This window comes from Suricata suricatta, chromosome 12 (assembly GCF_006229205.1).
Source record: "Suricata suricatta isolate VVHF042 chromosome 12, meerkat_22Aug2017_6uvM2_HiC, whole genome shotgun sequence".
In the NCBI taxonomy this organism is placed as follows: domain Eukaryota; kingdom Metazoa; phylum Chordata; class Mammalia; order Carnivora; family Herpestidae; genus Suricata; species Suricata suricatta.
The window spans coordinates 24954329-24977507 of record NC_043711.1 but is presented as its reverse complement, the minus strand read 5'-3'; the positions used below and the strand labels follow the sequence as shown (position 1 = coordinate 24977507).

The 23179-nt window shown below is 37.5% G+C and overlaps 1 protein-coding gene and 1 non-coding gene across 2 annotated transcripts; both read left to right on the top strand.

Moving 5' to 3' along the window:
* The first annotated feature begins 200 nt into the window (after positions 1 to 200).
* Positions 201 to 22396, top strand: ARF4 (ADP ribosylation factor 4). The gene is made up of 6 exons (XM_029917270.1): positions 201 to 685; positions 9714 to 9794; positions 10319 to 10428; positions 15808 to 15879; positions 19482 to 19607; positions 21439 to 22396. The coding sequence occupies exons 1-6, from the start codon at positions 619 to 621 to the stop codon at positions 21523 to 21525; spliced, it is 543 nt and encodes a 180-aa protein (XP_029773130.1). The 5' UTR covers positions 201 to 618; the 3' UTR covers positions 21526 to 22396.
* LOC115275647 lies at positions 13221 to 13360 on the top strand. Its single transcript, XR_003901682.1, has one exon. It is a non-coding gene; the product is annotated as a U4 spliceosomal RNA (small nuclear RNA).
* Positions 22397 to 23179: the final 783 nt, after the last annotated feature.

Sequence of the window (23179 nt, the reverse complement as noted above, 5' to 3'; positions counted from 1 at the left end):
GGTTCGCTTCCTAACCCACAATGCATAGGTGCCTTTCCGGAAGTAAGGACAGCAGCCTCCTGAAAGTATTTTTTCGGGCGGAAGCGTCTCGCCTAAAGTCTGATTGGAAGTGACCAGCCAAGGCATTGTGGGACTTTGTCCTTCTTCCAGTACGCATGTGCTAACTGGCTTCGTCCCGCAGGTCCACGTCCGGGAGGAGACAACTGCCAGAGAATCGCGTCCGCGAAGCTGGTCAATCCCTTTCGTGCGCAGGCGCAGTGGTTCAGGCAGCACCGGAAGCGCAGGGGGTTGGGGCGGCGGTGACGCGATTCTGTCCGCGTTGGAGGGGCCGGGCCGCCGCCGGAGTAGCAGCGGCTACCGCGTGACGTGGCATAGCAAAAGCCTAAAACGCCAGAGCCGGAGCTGCCGCGCCAGTCGTCGAGCAGGTCCTCGCCCCGTTAATTCTTGTTCTGGAGCTTCCTCCGACACGCCGGCCAGCGAGCGGTCTCTGTCGCCTTCCCCTTCTTTCTCCCTCAGTTCGTCTTCCTTCGCTCAGTTTTTCGGGAGAGTGAAAGGAGAAGGCCCGGGGACGCCCCAAAACGCCTTCTGCTCCTGCCCATCGCAAGTGCCACTGCTGCCATGGGCCTCACCATCTCCTCCCTTTTCTCCCGCCTCTTTGGCAAGAAGCAGATGCGCATTTTGATGGGTGAGTGAGGGGCCGAGAACCGAGGGCAGGCCCCAGTAGGGATCGGGTAAGGCCGGGTCTGCTTGGGGCCTGTTTGTCCCTCCACCCGTCGTGGGGGGAGGGGCGGCGGGCTCGGGGTCAGGAGGAATTCGTAACCGGGAACAATGGGGCGAAAGGTGGGCGGTCGCCCCAGATGTGTGTAAAAGGCCTGAACGGGGCCGCGTCTTCCTCCTGGCTGTGTTTTACTCTACTTGATCTTCCTGAAAGCTAGACCAGATCGGGCGGAGATGTTGGGGAAGCGAACTGCCATCTCGCTAAGCCCGGAAGACACTGGCGAGGCCCATTCTGAAAGTGCGGTCTCTTCTCCGGTGTGGGCAGCGGTCCGCAGGGAGGCAGAACTACTCTAGCCTTCCTCCTCCTCCCCCTTTCTGCACCGTGTGCACACTCTGCACACTCCAGTGCTGTGTGAGCGAGCGGTCGCCGGGAGCCCGGAGCCGGCCGGGCCAGGAAGTGACCAGGCCCAGAGCGGTGGCCAGGGAGCATCCAAGGGTTCAGAAGAGTCCGGAGTCCTCAGCGCTCTCTTCGCCAAACTTCGCGCAGGATTCCACTTCATATTTATTTCTTTTCTCCATTAATGTCCCCTTATCTTTTAGCCATTTTCAAAAACTAAATACATTTGGTTTACTCTCTTCGGTTTTCAAGTTGATTTTTATCTAGCTGGCTAAAGTTTAATGCAAAAAAAAAAAAACCTTTTAAAGCTAATTAAAAAAAAACTTTTATTGAGAGACAGAGCATGAGCATGGGAGGGGCAGAGAGAGGGGGAGACACAGAATCTGAAGCAGGCTCCAGGTTCGGAGCTGTCAGCCCAGAGCCCGAAGCGGGGTTTGAACTTGTGAGCCGCAAGATCATGACCTGAGCAGAAGTCGAATGCTTAACCGACTGAGCCACCCAGGGACCCCAAAAGCTAATTTTTTTTTAAGCCGGTAACAAATTTCCAGTAACAACATTCTGACACTTACCTTTATGGTGGCCTTGTTAAATAATAATTACAAAGCGGGTTTTTTTTTAATTCTTTGGGAAAATAGGCTTTTAAAAAACTGCTTTTCAGTGCCAGCTTTTTTGTTTTTAGTTCTTTCAGCTGAGGGAGAAGAGGTTTGCTTGTCACTTGGGTGATGTAAGCAACCCCTCCCCCATATTACTGTGAGTAGTCTCTACGTCACAGCTAAGCTCTATGGACCTGAATAATACTAACTTTAAACGTTGAAACTTGTTGGTTTGTTAGACGTTTATTTTCCACAGTGGGAGGAAGTTTTATTTTCTAGTTCTACTACCATTGAAAGTTTTCCAAAGCAAGATTCAGTAATTGGAGGTGTATGAAGGTTAAGGACATTTTTTTCACTGAACTGTTATTCCAGCTTCTTCACAATTCATAGAACAATTGTTAATAATTTATTCAAAAAGATGTCAAAATGTTTTCTTTATAAAAGTTGTTTAGGTTTCATTTATAGAGACAATTTTTTAAGGAGGGCAAGCATATTAATTTTTAAGGTGGCTGAAAATTGACAGTCTAAAAAGGATCCGAAGGCCTTGGGAGGACTTTGGACTGTGATAAATGAACTTCCAGGCTGTTCCTTAAAGAAATTAGTATATAGTTATGTTCCTGGAAATGTACTAAGTTGGTCCTAGTACTTAAGATATATTCTAAACAACTTGCTGTTTCATATTCTCAGTTTTCTGTGATGGCTAAAAGTTTCAGAGGGAGGAGAAAGGTGAAATTATGCTATAAGCACTTTCCTAAATTTACTGTATTAGAGGAGCATTTCTCCCCCTACCCCTAAAAAATAATGAGTAAAGGAAAATGAAAAAGTAGTTAACTTTGCAAGGGATCAAAGTCATGATTTGGAATTAACTTATTTTATGTTAAATGTTTTGTTGCTCAGGTTTTCTCTACTTGTTGTGTACTTTAATTTTGGGATAATCAGGTTTCCTTGATTAAAACACTTCAGTCACAAGGTCAACTTTTATAGTAACTCATCAGATGAAGCCTACCCTTAGAAGGATATGTGCATGGGTAGGGGAAGAGGTGATTGGAAGTTTGATAAATGATTTTTTGGGGGTCTAGCTTTATGAGTGCATAAATCACTCTTCAGGTCCCTTGCCCCCACTCAAATTTATGAATGAGGAGTTAATGATTGTTTTTCCCCCATATTAATGTTCTCTGGCAGGTATGTGGGCTTCCTTTTCCTTTATAAGGAAAATTTCCTCACATAAAATTCATACTTTGTTGAGTCAGTGACTTTCATTTTGAAGTGTCATTGAAAGATAGTAGTGAGCTCATGAAGTTTACATTTTTATTCCTACACTTGTTCTCCCAGAAAGTTCAAGTAATTTTCAAAGATCTTTGAAGTTACAGCTTGTGGTTGAGTAATTAAAAACCAATATGATGTTTCAAATGTAATGTTATTTAAAGTATAGATTGACAGGAATTGTCTAGTTTTTTTTGTTTGGAGAAATCACTCATGTCAATTATATTATTGAGCTTAAATTCAAAGATGACTAGTTTCCATCTTAGATTTCTCATGTAGCCCTGCATTATCTTATTTTTAGGCTGATCTCCAGTGTCTTTTTTTATGTTTTGTCTTTTGTTTATTTTTGTGAGAGAGATCGCTTGAACTCACGAGCTGTGAGATCATGACCTGAGCCGAAGTCAGACGCTTAACCGACTGAGCCAGCCAGGCGCCCCTCCAGTATCTTGATCCTGTGATAAGATGTAATTTTGTAAATGACCCCCCAAGTTTTGTTTATACTGGAAAACCACTAATGGAACTAATGTAGGTTCTGTAGAGAAATTATTAATTTTACCCTCTTTGAACTTGGAAATTTTTGTCTGTTGAAAAACGAAAAAAATGTTGCTTTCTGAAAGATGGCTAATTATGGTGTAATTCTGTATTTCCTTATATGTGACTGTGACTGTTTTTTGGGAGGGGGTAGAGAGGTTCCTCTGTTTGCTAATCTGAAAAATGTTACTAATATTTTAAGTTAGGCTTCAAGCTAAAGAGTGACATTTCATGCTTTTTCCCTAGCATATTTTGTAAATACAATTATTATGTGATTTTAAGTTTTTTGTCCTCATTCTAAAAGTAACATGTCCTGGTACACCTGGGTGGCTCATTCAGTTGAGCATCTGACTTTGGCTTAGGCCATATATCGCAGTTCATGAGTTCAAGCCCCATGTAGGGCTCTGTGCTGACAGCTCAGAGCCTGGAGCCTGCTTTGGATTCTGTTTTCCCTTTCTCTCTGCCCCTCCCCTGCTCATGCTGTCTCTCTCTCTCAAAAATAAACATTAAAAAATAAATAAAAATAACATGTCCTTTTTGTTAAATTTCAAAAATATTAAAAAAGAAGAAAATGATAATTAACTATAATTCTACAATTTTACGATTGTTAACATTTATTACTCTCAGGCTTTTAATAGGATATTTGTATTCTCTCTTTTTGACTTAGCATATTATGACATTTTCTCAGGTCATTGATTGAACACATAATTGCCAGGCTTAAAAAAAAAAGCCCTTTTGATTAGTTACGTATTTAAGGAAACGGAAAAGGCAAAAGTCTTTAGTTCGATGCCACTAGAAGTTGATACAACAATTTTTAGATGCACCCTCTGGCACTATTGCAAATGACTTTCAGACTGATAATATGCTGCTAATTAACACATTGATCAAAGTGCAGATATTTCTGATCTATTTGGTAGAAGTAAAACGCAAGCTTATAATTTTTCTTTTTACCTGGTAGCTTCACTTTCAGGCTTGATGATCAGTCAGACTTCTGAGGAATTAGATAAAATACCTTTTAAGATCTAGTGTGTCCATCAGAGAAACCTAAAGTCAAGATGGTAATTTACAAATATCTTTTGAGAGCTCTAGCATACATTTACGGGTTTTTTTCTTTTAATTAAAAAAATTGAGATGCAATTCACATAACATAAAATTTATACCTTTAAAGTGTACAGTTCAGTGGTTTTACTGTATTCACAAATTTGTGTCACCACCACCAGTCTTAATTCAAGAACTTTTTAATCAGCTCTGAAGGAAACTCTGTACCCGTTAGCAGTACTGTTTCCCTTCTTCCCCAGTTCTTTCTGCAACCACTCATCTACTTTTAGTTTCTATGGGTTTGTCTATTCATGATAGTTAACGTAGTGTTGTCATACAATATGTGTCCTTTAGTGTGTAGCTTCTTTCACTTAATACAGTGTTTTCACATTTCATATTATATCATGTGTCAAGACTTTATTCCTTTTTATGGCTGAAGAGTAATTCCATAGTATGGACAGACCACATTTTGTTTATCCATTCATCACTTGATGGAAATCTGATTGTTTCCACATTTTGACTCTTATGAGTAACGCTGCTGTGAACATTTGAAAACAAGTTTTTGTGTGGGCATATGATTTTCATTGTCTTGGGATCTGTGTTAACTATATTTAACATTTTGAGGAACTGACAAAACTTTTTCCAAAGCAGCTACACAATTTACATTCCCATCAGCTTTGTATGAGGGATCTACTTTCTCTATAAGACCTGGGGTTTTGCATACCTGCTCTACTCCTGTAATTCTGGGGACATTTCTGAACCTTAGATGCTGTGTATGAGAAATGGAGAAGAGTTGTGAGGTTCATATTATAAAAATGTATGGAATCCACCCAATGTTGTGCTCAGAACACAGTTAGCCCTCAATTTAAATTATTTTTAAATAATTACGAAGTTGTATATTAAGCTTTCTTGTATAAAATTTTAAAGATAAAAGAAAACATGAAGAAATTATTGTGTGAAATTTTACCCGTCTGAAAATACATTTTTTTTCATCTCAGTCTCTTTTCTGGATTGTATTTTCTTTTCCCCCCATTGGAATCTAGGGGCGCCTGGTCGGCTCAGCCCATTAAGCCTCTGACTTTGGCTCAGGTCATGATCTCACGGTTTGGTTCGCAGGTTCAAGCCCCACATCAGGCTCTGTGCTGACAGCTCAGAGCCTGGAGCCTGTTTCAGATTCTTGGTCTCCTTCTCTCTCTGCTTCCCCCCACCCCCCACTCATGCTTTGTTTCTCTCTGTCTCAAAAATAAGTAAACATAAAAAAAAATTTTTTTTCTTAAAAAGGTCATTGGAATCTAGCATCTTTAAATTAAAATAGATATTTCTTGCTGCCAAATTTTAGTAGATATACGCTTTAATGATTGGCAAAGATTTTGGGGATAGTTTTGCTGCTGTTAATACTTTGGTCGAAGTGCAGGTCCAGTAACAAGTAATTCCAGTATATCTTTCAATACAGTAACTTGTTTATGGGGGTGGAAGGGAGGGAGGGCATTACTGGAATGTACAGATTAGAGTCTTATCTTGGCTAGTTGAGAATTGGTTATGGTTTCATTTTGTGGAGACATCTCATTGCCAAACATTGCAACATTAAGGAAATACATACTTAAGAAATGACTAAAGTAACAAAATTGTTAGACCAATATGTTTTTTGAGTAAAGAACTATACAGTGACTTTTCAGTGATGGTATATATTAATTTGTGTATCTTTAATCTTGTACTAGAAACTCCTTTTTAAAAACTTCTGGTTTGCATTTATTACAGCACTGTTATTTTGGGTGCAACTCAAAAGAAGCCCTTGTGATTTTAAAGTCTTATGTGGGTGTGAGCCATTTAACGGTTGTCTTACAATTTTTATTTTATTTTTTTTAAGTTTTATTTATTTTGAGAGAGAGCGAGCATGGCACAAGTTGGGGAAGGGCAGGGAGAGAGGGAGGGAAAGAATCCCAAACAGGCTCTCCACTGTCAGCACAGAGCCTTATTTGGGGCTCAATCCCATGAACCTTGAGATTGTGACCTGAGCTGAGACCAAGAGCTGGCCACTTAACTGCCTGAGCCACCCAGGCACCCCACAATTTTTATTTTAAAAATAATTTGATTAAAAATCTTATTTTGTAAACACTCGCCCCCTTATTTTTTTATTAAAAATAATTATACAAAATATATTCAAGGCTTTAAGCAGTCATCTTAATGAAATGTAGCCAGCCCAACATATTAATAAAAGAAATCTGCTACTTTTTTGATGAAAGTAACGCATGTTTATTGTGTAAAAAAAATTCTAACTGTAGAAGTAGAAGAATATTAGTTATGTACACAAGCAAGTATAACACTTTCATTTAAAAAATTGGGTCACCTCTCTGCTTTTCTAGAATTTAAAATATAGTTATATGATCATAATTTGTCTTGGGTTTTTTCCATTCCTTGTTAGTATTTTTGGATTTAAATTGTTTCAATGATGGTGTGAGGTTCAGTTTGACTTCCAGTGAGGATTGGCATGTGCCATAGTTCTCAAAACCTAATTCGTGCAAGTTTTTTCTTTCCTTTAAATAAATGTGCTATTATTATTATCATCTTAAGGTGGGCATGAAGTCCAAGTTGGGGCTTGAACTCATAACTTTGAGATCAAGACCTGAGCAGAGATCAAGAGTCTGATGCTTAACCAACTGAACCACCCAGGTGCCCCTCGTGTTTTTTCTAATCAACATCTTAGTTTCACTTCTGACTTGGGTTTCATCATATTTTAACTTAGTTACTTAAGGGTGAATTTTGCTTTATTTTAAAATTTCATCAAGGGTTGCCTGGGTGGCTTAGTCAGTTAAGCATCAGACTTCGACTCAGGTCATGATCTCACAGCTCCTGAGCTCCAGCCCTCCATCAGGCTCTGTGCTGACAACTCAGCCTGGAGCCTGCTTTGGATTCTGTGTCTCCCTCTCTCTCTGCCTCTCCCCCACTGGCACTGAGTGTGTGTCTGTCTGTCTTGTCTGTCTCTCAAAAATAAATATTAAAAAAAACCTTTTTTTAATACCAAAATCATCTGAGAAGGACTTACTCTTTCAAGAGACCACTTTTTTGAACAAGGAAACAATCATCTTGTTCTGCCCTTCATTTTATGTATTTTTACTGAAGATGTCAAAATTAAGGCAGTTACTTTTGTTTCTTTGTATATATTTAAAAATTAGGTTTCTGATTTTTTTTTTTTTGGTATTGCCCCATACTCAAAAAACAGAACACCTCCTGGTGCCAGTTGGTTTTTCTTATGCTTTGTGAGTGAGGGCTTAGCTGCTCTCTCTGACTATTAAGTGTCATAGTCTTTTGGAAAGAGTAAACCTGAATATCTCAGTATGAAGTAGAGAATAGAGTTTGATTAGAGGACACAGGGTACAAAGATATCAATTGCTTGAGTGTCCAGAGAGATCTCAAAGCTACCTTTGTAGGGTACAGAACAGAAATGGTTGTTATGTGGGTAGAGGGGTCTGAAATTGCCTGCAGCCTGTAGGTAAGTGGGGTGATTTCTGTTTTTTTTTCAACTTAATAGCATTTGTTTCATGTGCCAAATCATGTTTTGATTTAAATATTTAAATAAAAAGCATCCTTGCTTAAATCAATACTCAGTTGAATTCATTTCAAAATCTATGATAGTGTAAATCTAGGTGGGCAAATGCGATGTCCTTGCAAGAGTGATACATTCGATGAGGTTATTAGAAACTGACCTTCCATTTAGAAGGCAAACAATGGGGAATACGCAGGTTTTGAGAGATTTGTACTTACAATGAGCATTTAATTTGCTCATCACTATCAATGTAATAAAGAAATACACCATCTTGTTCCAGTATGGACTTTTTTTCCCTTCAGAAACAAGCACGTTCTTCCCTGCTTGTGTCTGCCTCAAAGGAGTCACTTTAAGACTTTAGACATTAGTTACATTGGAAGTGAATATGATAGGGCCTTTTGGTTACCCAAATTAATCAATCTTTTTAAATTTCTGTGCATTTGGTGTAGGAATGGATTTAGATAGTGGTAAAATTGTCCTTATCTTCCTTTATTATTACTTAAGGATACTAGGGTGTCACTACATATTTTTTAAAGATAATTTTATTCACTTTAAATTTTTTTAATTTTTTAATATCTTTTAGCATTCATATTTTTGAGAGACAGAGAACATGAGTAGGGGAGGGGTAGAGAGAACGAGGGAGACACAGCTTCTGAGGCAGGCTGTAGGCTCTCAGCTGTCAGCACAGACCCCAACCTGGGACTTGAACCCATGAACTGTGAGATCATGACCTGAGTCAAAGTTGGATGCCTAACCAACTGAGCCGTCCATGCACCCCCACTTTTTAAATTTTTTAATTAAAAAAAACTTTTTTTTTTTTTTTAAGAGCACACAAGTGGGGGAAAGGGGCAGAGGGAGAGAGAGTCCAAGTGGGACTCGATCGCAACACCCTGGGATCATTATCTGAGCCAATATCAAGAATCAGATGCTTAACAGACTGAGCCGTCCAGGCGCTCCTTTATTCACTTGTGTTTGTGTGTTTTCTGATTTCAGTTTTTAACTTGTGTTTTTAAAAATAAGAGTAGTTCATAGAAAGAACTTGACTTGGAAAAGATCTTAGATTAATTGATTCCGTCTCCTTTATACCTAATTTCTCTGGTCTTCATTTTCTAGTGTGACTTGTTTAAAGGCATTTAACTAGTAGTTTGTGGTAAAGCAAATCTAGAGACTAGAGCCTGAGTCAGCCAGATACTCTTTTCTTTTTGTCTCCCTAGGTCTAGAAAGAAAAATGGAAAGGCTTTGTGTAGCAGGTGTTACCTTGGGGATCAGAAATGAAGTAATTTCGGGGCGCCTGGGTGGCTCAGTCGGTTGAGCCTCTGGCTTCGGCCTAGGTCAGATCTCACTTTCGTGGGTTCGAGCCCCGCGTCAGGCTCTGTGCTGACAGCTCGGAGCCTGGAGCCTGCTTCAGATTCTGTGTCTCCTTCTCTCTCTGCCCCTCCCCCTCTCATGCTCTGTCTCTCTTTGTATCAAAAATAAATAAAACATTAAAAAAAAATGAAGTAATTTTGTTTCTAACTCATTTGTACCTTGACCAGTTGACTTTTGCTTTCAAACTGTGAATTTGTTGTAGAATTAATTCTCAGTGTGTGCTTTTGATCTAGACTTAAAATCTGTGATGTCTTTTTTCTAGTTGGATTGGATGCTGCTGGCAAGACGACCATTCTGTATAAACTGAAGTTAGGGGAGATAGTCACCACCATTCCTACCATTGGTAAGAAAGTTTACAGATGACTTTAATTTATATCATAATACAGTATGATATAAAATGAAATAGAATATGATTTAATTTTGAAACAATTTTTTAAAGTTTACTTTTTTAGAGCAGCTTTATGTTCTCAGAAAAAAAAGAGGAAGGTTCAGAGATTTTCCCATATACTCCCTACCCTCTTGTGTGTGTATGTGTGTGTGTGTGTGTGTGTGTGTATAGCTTCTCCCTTTAGCAACATCACTCATTGGAGTGGTACTTTTGTTAAAATTGATGAACCTCATTGACACATTACAATCATCCAAAGTCTGTGGTTAATCTGTGGTTAATCTTAGTGTTTACTTTTGGTTTTGTGCATTCTATGGGTTTGGACAAATGTCCTGTGGCATATATCTATCATTATAACTGCCTTGGGTTCTTTTTAAATTTGTTAATTAGTAGGACTTTAAGAAAGCAATTCTGAGAGAATTCCACAATAAAGAGGTTTATTTTCTTTATGACATTTTGCACCACTTTATTTTTCTTTCTAGGTTTTAATGTGGAAACAGTAGAATATAAGAACATTTGTTTCACGGTATGGGATGTTGGTGGTCAAGATAAAATTAGGCCTCTCTGGAGGCATTACTTCCAAAATACCCAGGTAAGGAATGCTATACAGTTTGTATAACTATTCTTTATATGTTTTATACTTTAAGGATTCTGTTAATATCTAATATTGGACTGAGTGTTGGTGTTTACTATATGAGTTGGCATTTTTCTTATCATTGCTTACATTTTCTTCAGTGAACTTTCTCACTCATGCCTTTGAAGGCTAAATTACCCAACGTGGAAGATTTACATAGCCATCATAACAATATTTTGGAAGAGTAAGTGGGGGTGATTCTCAAGATTGAGTTAGGTATCTCATCCGTGGTTCTATTGGTTTTGTTCTTAGTCTAAAAAGTAAGGTCTGTATAACTTTATCATTGTAATTTTTAATGAGTAAAGGGTAATTAATAGTCCTTTATTTAGCACAGCTGTTTATTAAAATACATTAAGAAAAAATATATTAATATAGATCTATCTTGTTGGTTTTTATGGTATTTTTGTATTTTCATGTAGTATATATAATAGTGGCATGGGAGAGATCTTAGTAATCCTGTAGAGTAGGAGATCTCATATTTGGCTACACATTAGAATCACTTTGTGAGCTTAAAAAGAAAAATCCCAAAGTGCTGATCATTAACTTGAATTGGAATCTCACGGGATATAAAGTAGGTCTCAGTAATGCTTCTCAAACTTTGATGTGCATATGAATCACTTGGGTATTTATAGATCAATTTAGTAGGGTCTGGCTGAGTAAGGCCTGATACTCTTTTTTCTTTTTGATGTATATTTATTTATTATGAGAGAGAGCACAAGGAGAGAAGGGGCAGAGGGAAAGAGAGAGTGAATCCCAAGCAGGCTCTGCACTAGCAGTGTGATGCAGGGCTTGAACCCATGAACTGTGAGATCATGACCTGAGCGTAAAACCAAGAGTTAGACGCTTAACTGACTGAGCATCCCAGGTGCCCCAAGGCCTGAAATTCTGCATTTCTAGTAGATTCTCTGGTGGTGGTAGAGACCTTACTTTGGTTTGGGACCTTACTTTGAAGAACAAGGCTCTGGTATAAGGTTTTTCAACAGCAGCACTGTTGACATTTCAAACTCAGTAACTATTTTTGGGTGAGGGAGGCTCTCTGCATTGCAGGATGTTTAGCGGCATCCCTGTCCTCTACCCACTAGGTGCCAGTAGCAAACCCCACCCCACCCAGTTGCAGTAGCCAAAAATATCTTCACATATTGCAAAATATCCTCTGGGGACAAAATTGCTCCCTTTTGAAAACCACTGCTCTAGTCTAACTCTTACGTAGGAGCAAGCTGAAGCTTGGAATAACTTACAAGACTGGAGAGGTGGTTCTTGTTCTATGTATCTCTTTAAACTTGTTCCAACTCACTTGTGTTTTCTGGCACAAGAGAAGTTTCTCATCAGTTTCTGTTTACTACTGGAGTTGATAAATACTTTTTTTTTAATTTTTTTTTTAATGTTTTATTTATTTTGGATACAGACAGAGACAGAGCATGGGGGGGGGAGGGGCAGAGTGAGAAGGAGACACAGAACCGGAAGCAGGCTCCAGGCTCTGAACTAGCTGTCAGCACAGAGCCTGACGCGGGGCTCGAACCCACGAACGTGAGATCTGACCTGAGCCGAAGTCGGAGGCTTAACCGACTGAGCCACCCAGGCGCCCCGATAAATACATTTTTAAGTAACGTGTGATGTTACAAAACCTTCATCTGTGTTAAATTTGCAGATGTCGTTCTTGGTCCCCAACTCTTAAAACATTGTATGCAAGTGAGGTATATTGCCACCAGGTGCCAGGTACCCTAGGCAAGTGGCTGGAACTACCAGGGTTAAGTAGTATGTCCTGTCCAGTAATGACATGCTTTTTTAATTTAAAAATTAGAATGTTTCTGTTCGTTAGCTGTGATTAGAAAAGTTATTTTGAGGGGCACCTGGGTGGCTCAGTTGGGCTTCTGACTTTGGCTCAGGTCATGATCTCACAGTTTGTGGGTTTGAGCCCCGTGTCAGGGTTTGCACTGACAGCGTGGAGCCTGCTTCGGATTCTCTGCCTCCTCCCTCTGCCAGTCACCTGCTCTCACTTGCTCTCTCTTTGTCTCTCTCTCTCTCTCTCAAAAATAAATAAACATTTTCTGAAAAGCTATTTTGATATGAGTCACGTGCTTAAAAAAACCTTTTTTATGGAAATTGTCAAATGTAGGCAAAAGTATAAAGAATAGCATAAAAACTTCCACATCTCTTTTACCCAACTGCAATTATTAGGAGATAGCCAATACTGTTTTAATCGATATTCCTCTCTTATGCACTTAACCTTTTAGATTATTTTAAAGCAAGTCATAATCCTTTCATTTAGGAAAGAAGTAAAACTTTGCTATTCCTTCATTTGTTATTCTTGACCAAGAGTTACCCTAATCTTATCCTAGATTTGTTTACAATGCTTTGTAACTTACTTTTGAGTTCTTAATTGAGATTAGACCCATTCCTGGCCTCTTTAGATCACCTCATAATCAAAAGTCCAAGTACTTCTTCCTGGAGAACTCATGCCTACAGGAGAAAGTTCTATATATTGCCTGATGTAATCTTAGCTGAGCTTTTACACCAGCTTTAGTAGCATTCCTGATCAGTTTTTTTAGCTATAAAATATAAAAGAAACTAATACCATTTAACCATGCTTCTCACTTTTTTAACAAGCCAGGACACAGTATTTATTATAGTAAATTCCTCTTCCTTCAATAGACAATTCCAATTATTTTGCTATTCTAAATAAGAAAGTACTGGCCTTTTAAGTAGTCTTTTGTTACTGTAGCCAAACTTATCTTTAGGATGGTAGATTCAGCTTTGTGCAGTGGCAGTATCGTAGCCAATGAGGTTTATCCGAGGCGCGATTATTGCTAATATGATGGTAGATTCTAGGTTGTCCCAGGAAGTGAATAACTTTGAGTTTATTGCTGAAATACTTCTCTCTCCCAACAGTGTTACTTTGGAACTGATAGCATTATTTTACATTTTATTTTATTTTTAATTAATTAGCTATTATTAGCACATTTGTGCACAGGACAGGGGTGGAGGTGGGGGTAGGCAAAAGGGGAGGGGGAGGGAGGGAGGGAGGGAGAGAGAGAGAGAATGAGAGAGAGAATGAGAGAGAATGAGAGAGAATGAGAATCTTAAGCAGGTTCCACACCCAGCGCCTGAGGTCATAACCTGATCTGAATTCAAGAGTTGGACTCCTAACCAGCTGAGACACCCAGGTGCCCCTACACTTTAAAACAATAAAAATGGATTGTTAATAGTCCAGATAAAATTAGATCCCTTTTAGAATCATTGCCTCTCCCAAAGGGATAGATTCTAAAAAAGGAATAGCTTTTGGAATAGAAGGAGACAGCCTTTCCTAAATGCCTGTGATAAGCCAAGTGCAGTGCTAGATTCTTATTGTATCTCTATGATTACATTTAATAGGCTTATAAAGTTGATGGCATTGTTTTATGAAAGAGGAGGCATGTTCAAGGATTAGATAATTTATATAATAAGGAGTCTTGATAATTTGAATTTGGTTCTTTCCGTTGTGCCATACTGGCTCTCCTAGCACCAGAAGTATTTTCAATGGTTAGGCTTTTTAAAATGATGGTTTCCTGCAGAGATTAAGGAAATGGGTTTGAAATTTCTAGGCCAAAGGAAATTGTTATTTAATGACCATAGCCTAAAAGAAATATTTGGTAACCCTGGCAAGCTTAGTACTCTGATGGTCCTGAGGGGTAAATACAAAATAATGTAGCCCTTTGCCCTAAGTGGATTTTATGTTCTCAGTGGATTTAATCTAGTTACTGACATAAATAAGCACCAGACAGTTTGTGCTGCAGTGACGAATGATCAGAAATACTTCAGCGGTTAGGGTTGTAGGGAGAATAATATTTAAAGTAATCACTTTAGTATTAATGGGAATAGATTTTAACAAAGTTATCAAGGTATTCTGTTCTCTCTCACTCCAGTTGAAAATTTTATACTTTCCCATTTGAAAGTTTTTAGAAAAGTCTTAACTAATTGTTTCCTTAATTCCATTTCTTTTCTGGCATAGAATTTTAATATCTGTGACTATAAATAAGAATAGTTACTACTTTTCTTTTTGTTAAGAATTTCTTATCAGGGCACCTGGGTGGCTTAGTTGTTTAGGTGTCCAACCTTGGCTCAGGTCATGGTTTTGTGGTTTGTGGGTTCAAGCCCTACATTGGACTCTCTGCTGTCAGCATTGAGCCCTTTTTGGATCCTCTGTCCCCCCAGCTCCCTCTGTCCATCCCCACTCTCATGTACACTCTCTCTCAAAAATAAATAAAAATTTAAAAAAATAAAAAAATTTCATATCTAGAGGCACCTGGCTGACTCAGTCTGTGGGACTCATGAGCTTGGGGATGTGAGTTCAAGCCCCATGTTGAGCCTAAAGCTTAACTTAAAAAAGAAAGTCTTATTTAATCAAGTCAGCAACATTCTGGAGCAGAACTGACTTTTCCCTATGAAGCCTGTAAAAACTGTAGTGGTGCCAGGGTGGCTCCATTGGTTAAGCATCCGACCTCAGCTCAGGTTGTGATCTCACAGTTTTGAGTTCGAGCCTCGCGTCTGCTGATAGCTCAGAGCCTGGAGCCTGCTTGGGATTCTGTGTCTCCCTCTTGGCTTCTCCCCTGCTCGCTCGCGTGCATGCGCGCTCGCTCTCTCTCTCTCTCTCTCTCTCTCTCTCTCTCTCTCTCTCTCTGTCTTTCAAAAATAAATAAACGTAAAAATAAAAACTGTACGGTGCGCCTTCCCCCCCACTTTTTTTTAAACACTTTGTGCTTGCCTTTGACTAAATAAGCTAATTCAGTTAGTAAATTCATGGATCTTTAGAGTCTTTGGTTTATTCTTTTATCTTGCTCCCACCTATGCTTTCCTGCATGAGGGACGAGGGATAAAGTTTATTCTTAGTGTATTTGAGAAAAGTGATCAATTGGTTAAGAGTAAGATTTTTATTTTATTATTTTTTTTGAGTGTTTATTTTTGAGAGAGCACAAGCAGGGGAGGGGCAGAGAGAAAGGGAGGGCAGACACAGAATCCAAAGCTGGCTCCAGGCTCTGAGCTGTCATTTCCAGAGCCAAATGCAAGACTTGAACCCAAGAACTGTGAAATCATGACCTGAGGTGAAGTTGGGACACTTAACTGATTGAGCCACCCAGGGCCCCAAGATTTTTTTTTTTAATAACGAAGTTAAAAATCACAAATAGTGCTCAAATCTATTTTTGGTATTTAGGGTCCTGTTCCTTTCTTTTTCTTTTAATAAGGAGACATTGTCTTCCTTAACGTTTAACTCAGTATGATTTTTCTAATTGTACTTATGTTTTATATTAGTGTCTCCTTTAAAGTTAACTGTTACAATTTATTTACACAATTTTTCCCCAGGGTCTTATTTTTGTGGTAGATAGTAATGACCGTGAAAGAATTCAGGAAGGAGCTGAAGAGCTGCAGAAAATGGTAAGAATATTTTTTAAATTTATTGTTTGTAAGATGGTTTTTCAGGGTGACAGCAGTATTGTTAGTGGTTGGTATTTTAATGTGATTAGATTACAGCAGTGAATTTTTTAGAGCTAGAAAGAACCATACACATAAAAGTCTCCTGCAGAACTTTTTAAAAAACACACAAGAGTAGTAGCTACTTCATTAAGTTGGGAAGAAGACTCAGCTTTTTAGAATACTCCATGGGTGACATGTCTCTGGTTGAGAATGTCTCCATTAGTCCAGTCCTTTATTTAATAGATTAAAAAAATCTATGGGTTTGAAACTTTTGTGATGTAGGAATCTTGGTTCAAATCCCATCTTCCCAAGGTCATTGGGTTTGGTTTTCTCTGTGCTATTCCTGTATAACCTATATTTTGAAATGTTTTGTAATAGCAGCCGTGATAAAGAATTCCACCTGAAGGTAGCAGTATTTCGGTTGATGATGGTATTTTGGCTTTGCTGTGTAGCAGATTGTTTTCATATACAGTTGACCCTTGAGCAACATGAGGATTAGGGGCACCAACTCAAGCCCCACGCAACCATGTGTACAGTTGAAAATCCACATATAACTTTTGAATTCTCAAAAGCTTAGCTGCTGCTTTCCCGGGCTGTAATTTCGTGGTGGGATACTGGCTCCTGAGGCCGCATCTTCCCATCCCAGGTGGTAGGTCTTTGTGCCAGTCACAATGGAGAAGCAGCCCGAAGAGCAAGCGGCGCGAAGACCTCGGACTCCTGAGCAGGAGGTGGGGAAGGCAGGCACAGCTATGGGCGCCCAGGAGGTACAGCCCAAGGACCAAGGACGGCTCAGCCCTGCTGCTCAGACTGTGAGCGCAGACAAAACAACTCTGGGAATATAAATCAGTGGTTGATGTAAATGAAAAACAAACAAACAAAACCCCAACCGAACAAATCTTGCAAGATAAGTAAATTGAAGCTAAAATTGAAGACCTGGAAAATTGCTTTTGAAATGAAAAAGCTTGCATTAGACAGGATGCAACTTTTGACTGCACTTAAAAAAATCTGGAGAAAATTAACCCTAAGTGTGTTCATGGATCACATGAAACATGTATTAAAGCTAAATTAATAATGAAATCATACCAGGATCTTGGGTTTTTTGTGTGGTTTTTTGTTTTGTTTTGTTTTGTTTTGTTTTTAGAGAGACAGAGAGAGACAGGATGAACAGAAGAGGGTCAGAGAGAGAGGGAAACACAGAATCTGAAACAGGCTCCAGGCTCTGAGCTGTCAGCACAGAGCCCGACATGGGGCTCAAACCCACAAACCGTGAGATCATGACCTGAGCTGAAGTTGGACGCTTAACCAACTGAGCCACCCAGGAGCCCCAGGAATCTTGGGTTTTGGAGGAAAAACGCTTGATGTTGGAAAGAAGAGATTACAATTAAAACAAACTTCAAAAAATAAACATTGAAAAATACAGACTGAAATAGATGATTTGGACAATATGGAAAATTCAGACAAGATAAAGCCAATACAACAAAACCTACAAGTTGGAGATATGCATTTATTCAACATGTGTTCCAAAACCTCATTTAGGGAGTAAAGCCAATTGGGCAGAGGATTTTACCTTTAAAGAACCTGTTCTGCAGCTTGAGAATAATCTCACCATGGTCTAATAAGAATTCCATTGTGTCGGTTTTTGTTTCAGTTTTTGATAGGTCATTCAAATAACAAATTTCAAGTAAAATTTTTTTTTAGTGTTTTCGGAACTATTCTCATACCTGCAGTTTTTTGTAGCTTCACACTATAACATAGAATCTGTCGTTTTAAATATATTTAAAGTGACTGGCATACTCTAAAAGAACCTGAAAATCTTAACATTGGAAGGGTCCTAAAAGACCTATAATCCAGCTTTCTGCTGAACATGGACCTTTTTTCTGCAATACTCCTGGCAGTCTCCCAGCTCTCATTTGGAATATTTCTGTGCATTTGTCAGTCAACTAAAATATTAGAAAAATTAGAAAAGGATATCCACATCTTGATTCTTTTTTTCAGCCATCAGTTGTGTTTTAATGAATTAAATCTCATTTAAGATTTATCTCACACAAAAAAAAACTTAAGTAGTAATATAATAGCCTACTGTTGACTGATAACAATTAACACATATTTCAAATATAGATTTTAGATTTATCTCACACACAAAAAACTTTAGTAGTAGCCTACTGTTGACTGATAAGTTAATACTTGTTTCAAATATATGTATTGTATACTATATTTTTACAACAAAAAAGATAAAAAATGTTATTAAGAAAATTAAAAGGAAGAGAAAATGCATTTACAGAAATGTACTGCAAAAAATCCACATATACATTGACCTACCCAGTTGAAACCCAAGTTGTTCAAGGCTCAGCTGTATTTATATTGTGAAAATTTGTTGAGGAATCTTGCTAGAGAGGCACCTTGTCATGGTTTCAAACTTGTATAGCCATAAAGTATTTACTGAAGTGAAATCTAATTCTCATTTATTACTTCTAAGACTGTAGTGCCATTTGTAAAGCCATTGTGACAGTAGATGTGTAACTAAGTCACTGGTAGTTTGTCTGATGAGTTAAATATCACCCTTCTACTTTTTCTGTAAACAGCTTTATCAAGGGACAATTCACATACCATAAACTTCACTCTCTTAAAATGTGTAAGTTACTGGTTTTATTATACAGAATTATGCAGATATTACCAGTCTAATTTTAGAACATTTTCATTGACCCAGAAAGAAGTTCTCTAGAATTATTCCCCATTCCTTCTCCTACTCCACCCCACACCCCTAGCCCTTGAAACCACTAATTTACTTTATATTGTGTGTGTGTGTGTGTGTGTATATATACATATATATAACTTTATATATATGCCTATTCTAGATATTCATATAAATAGAATCATACAATACATGGTCTTTTTTTTTTAACTTTTTGTTACTTTTCACTTAGCATAAGTTTTCAAGGCTCATCCAAGCTGTGTCATGTGTCAGTACTCATGCCTGCCAGATTCTATTTACTTTTATTTATTACTTGTATTATCACTTATTTACTCTTGTATTATTTCTTATTATAATATGCTCTTGTGTTCTTATATTATTCATGATACTGCTAATACCCTAATCATTGTTTCGTTGTTCTGCTGTTGTATGGTCTAGCTGGCTAGAAAGGAAAGCAAATCCCCCAAAAATCCTCTAAATACCTTTACTACTGAGTATCATTAAGATTCTGCCATAAATACATCTTCCCATTTGTGTTTCTTGTTCTTGCCAATCCTGACTCTTAATGAATGATCATGAAAGCTGAAATGAACGGTTTACTTTAAAGGAGTGCAGGATGATTGACTTGAAAAATAGTTTTGCTTTACTTGAAAGGTGTATGATTATTTGCTGGGGATTTAAAACTTGGAAAGATATGAGGTTTAAGTTGTAAGAATGTCTGAACTTCATGTAGTGAAGTTAGGTTGATGTTTAATAATGTATTTAATGTTGAATATAAGTGATACATATAGGAAGACCGTGTTTTCCCTCATTTGTGACAGTAATTTAGTTCCAGTTTATTAGTTGTTAACCTCTTAGCTTTTATTTCCAGCTTCAAGAAGATGAGTTGCAAGATGCAGTGTTGCTGCTTTTTGCGAACAAACAGGATTTGCCAAATGCTATGGCCATCAGTGAAATGACAGATAAATTAGGTCTTCAGTCTCTTCGTAACAGAACAGTAAGTATTTTGAGATTCATATTAGCCTCCTGACTATTAGAAGTAATAGTATAATTGTTTAAGCAAATATTCAGCTTAAATACATATTAAGTAATCGTTCCTTTTGACTAGATAGTGAGTATAACATTTAAAAAATATGGTAATATATTCTTGCTTACAGACATGAGACCTTTCAGGCTTTTGTAAGTGTGTGTTCAATTTTAAACCACCTTAATATCATCTCCAATTTTTTTTTAACATTTTTATCCCTTAAGAGTCCAAATATTTAGATACCTTTATTTTATTTTATTTTTATTCACTTTACCCTCAAAACATTTAGTATTGATAAAGATGTGGAAAATCATACTATATGAGAATTACGTAAAGGTTATTAATATTGTTAATTTAATTTAAAATCTTTTAAATACCTTTGTAGCAAGTATTTTGTAATTTGGTTTTCTTATTAAAACTGCAATATTTAGCAGCCATCTAATATCTAATATTATTAGATAATATTTTGTACTTTTTGCCTGTTAACATCAAAAACTTGTGAACTATAATTATGACATTAAACAAGTTTCGAGTTTAAAATTGTAAGAGGGGTGCCTGAGTGGCTCAGTTGGTTCAAAGTGTCTGACTGGCTCCGATCATGATCTCGTGGTTAATGGGTTCAAACTCCGCGTTGGGTTCTGTGCTGACCACTCAGAACCTGGAGCCTGTTTGGATTCTGTGTCTCCCTCTTTCTCTGTCTGCCCCAACTCCCCTATTCTGTCTCTCTCAAAAATAAACTTAAAAAAAATTAAAATTATGAGAAATATATACTTGGTCTCCAGTAGCTTGTTTAGGTCAGCGATTTAAATCTGGGAAAACACAATATACTGCTTTATATACAAAAATATCACAAACTTTAGTGTAACCTGAGTTTTGCAAGGTTTTTGCGAAGTTGTCCACAAGGTAAATACTGTGCTGTGGCTGTATAGTGTGGTTGAGTGTCCCAGGATGACTTAAACAAGATAAACTGTAAATGCTATCTGTTTCCAGTGCTGTGAAGATAAGAATTTGTGCCTTTCTCCAGCTTTCTAAGTTCCTGGGTGTTTGGTATTCAAATAATACTTAGTAGCATGGTATACTTGTGTTGACCTTGCAATATTAAAGCAAAGTCTTTATTGTAAGGCAAAATAAAACTGGTCAGTAAAGAAAAGTATTAAAAATAAATTATCCCTCAAGGTAATTAAATTACTTCCTAGCTCTTTTTCTTGTTCTTTGTGAGCTTTTCATGGTATTTCATGCAGTTATTGAGATATGATTCATCACCATTTTAAAAAGTGGAGCTTTTTGGAATGCATGAAACTACAGATAGAGGCAGGCTTTTCAGATAATTTCACTGTCAGCAGCTCCTACTTTTTTCAAAATTTTGCCTTCTGTACTCTGAACTTAATTTTATGGGAAATAAGAGGTTTATAAGGACCCGGTGGGTACTGAGTTACTAATCTTCCTGTGAATGTTCTTTTCGGATTAAGGAGCAAATTTCATGGATTAAATCTAATGAATCGGTATGGGTAGATTTAAATGTGGCAAGAGTTTGTGAGAAGCATGTAATCTTTATAGTTAGTGAGATCATTATAAAATTAATCGTTTGGGAGATGCAGACTTTAATGTACTTATGCCATTATTTCTATAGTTTTATATATTTTTTGTTTCCTTTTATCCTATACGTTTATGGTAACTGCTGACTAAATAATACCTTGGGCAGTTGGGAGCAAGTATTTAATTTTCTGATTAAGAAATTCTAAAGACTGTGGTTATATATAGTCTTCTGTTAATCACATATTTTCTTGTTCTTTCTTTACAGTGGTATGTTCAAGCCACTTGTGCTACACAAGGAACTGGTCTGTATGAGGGACTTGACTGGCTGTCAAATGAGCTTTCAAAACGTTAAATGAAACTGGATATCTAACCAAGGACACATTGGATAGAATTGGTCTAGGCTTGTTACAACAAAATTAGTTTGCATCTTGGTTATTAAACAGTATCTGGGACTGGTTTGGGCAGAATATTACAGCGTTTAAACTTATTTTGTTGCCAATTATTGTTTGCCAAGTATAATATTGCTTGTTAGCAATATGCTTGGTTTTAAAGAAATTCTCCTTAACTTGGGAAAAAAGTGTCCTCTTTTAATTTTACTTCCCTTAAGCCTAAATGCCTGGACATAGTTATTGTGACACCTTTAAATAAATCCGTTTTGAATGTTTTTTGAGCCCACAAGAAATAACGTTTTAAAGTTACCCCCCTTGCTACTTTACTGATACCTTTATCATTCCTGGGACAGTCTGCTGATTTAAAAAAATGTAGCATTCCATTTGTATTTATTTTTCTCCCTTGCCAAAAATTTTCTAATACTGCTTGTACCAGCCAGGGAAATGCTCCAAAACACTATTCAGTCTCTTGCACTGAGGAACTTATATTTTCTCTCCATTATTGAATCCTGGCTTTTCATCAGCCAAGCTTACCTTAGTGTGGTTTGGATTTGATAGCTAATTAGTTCTGTGCTGGTTGCAAAGAGTTCACATTGAAATGATTTTTTAATGCCCAGCAGATTGTCTTCCTTTATATTGTATCTTTTTTATGTTGCATGTTGCTTTTTGGTATCAGCCTGACTCTTTGCCCAGTATATGATAGTTCTGCTGATGTTTTATTGTTTATTGGTGAACATATCTTCATTAAGAGTTTTTGGAAAACTCATCAAACTCAGTAAGTTTTCTTCATAACCCATTTGGAATTCTTCCTAATAAAATGATAAAAATATGTAATTGTGTGTGTTCTTTTTGAGTCTTGAAGATGTTTGAAATGGATTTACTTATTTGGCAAAGTTGATTTGCATATATTACATTTTGTGAACAGTAATACAGGTCTCAGTGGATTTATGAATTATTTACATTGGAAATAAAATATAGGTTGCTATTATGTATATAACAGAGTAGTGGGGAGCAACTTCAAAATTTTAGCTTCTTTTAGAGTTTGACCTTGTGCATTTCTAAACTCAGATAAAGAGTCAAAAGTGTAATAAAATGAACTGCCCCAAAAGCATGTATGCATGTGTTTGTTTCACAACTGATGTCAGCTTTTAAAAAATGCAAGAGCTGTTTACGTGGCAGACTGCAGACGGTAGGTGAGGCTGCCCTCCTGTGTAGAGAGGAGTCACAAGCACTTTTCCTTCTTGGCTTCATCTATTTCAGAACTTCTGCTGAGAGCTGGGTGTGACTAATTCTTTGTTAATAAGGCAACAAAGGTATATATACTTCATTAACTACATCTATTAAGTTATTAAGGGCTCAACTTGGTAACCTTATGACTGACTTAGTTTTTGTCTCTAATGTTTTATGTATTTTATAAACCTTTTTTAAAAAGTTCTTAGTGGCTTGTATAGATTCAGATAGCTTAGTGGGTTGAAATTTTATTTTCAAACCAAATACATGCTAGTGAAATATATTTTTGAATAATAAAAAAAAATGCCAAATCAAGTGAAAGGAAAACAGAATTAAGTACTTGATGATTGTCATACGGGTTACTGGGGTAAAGTGTGTGTTTAATAT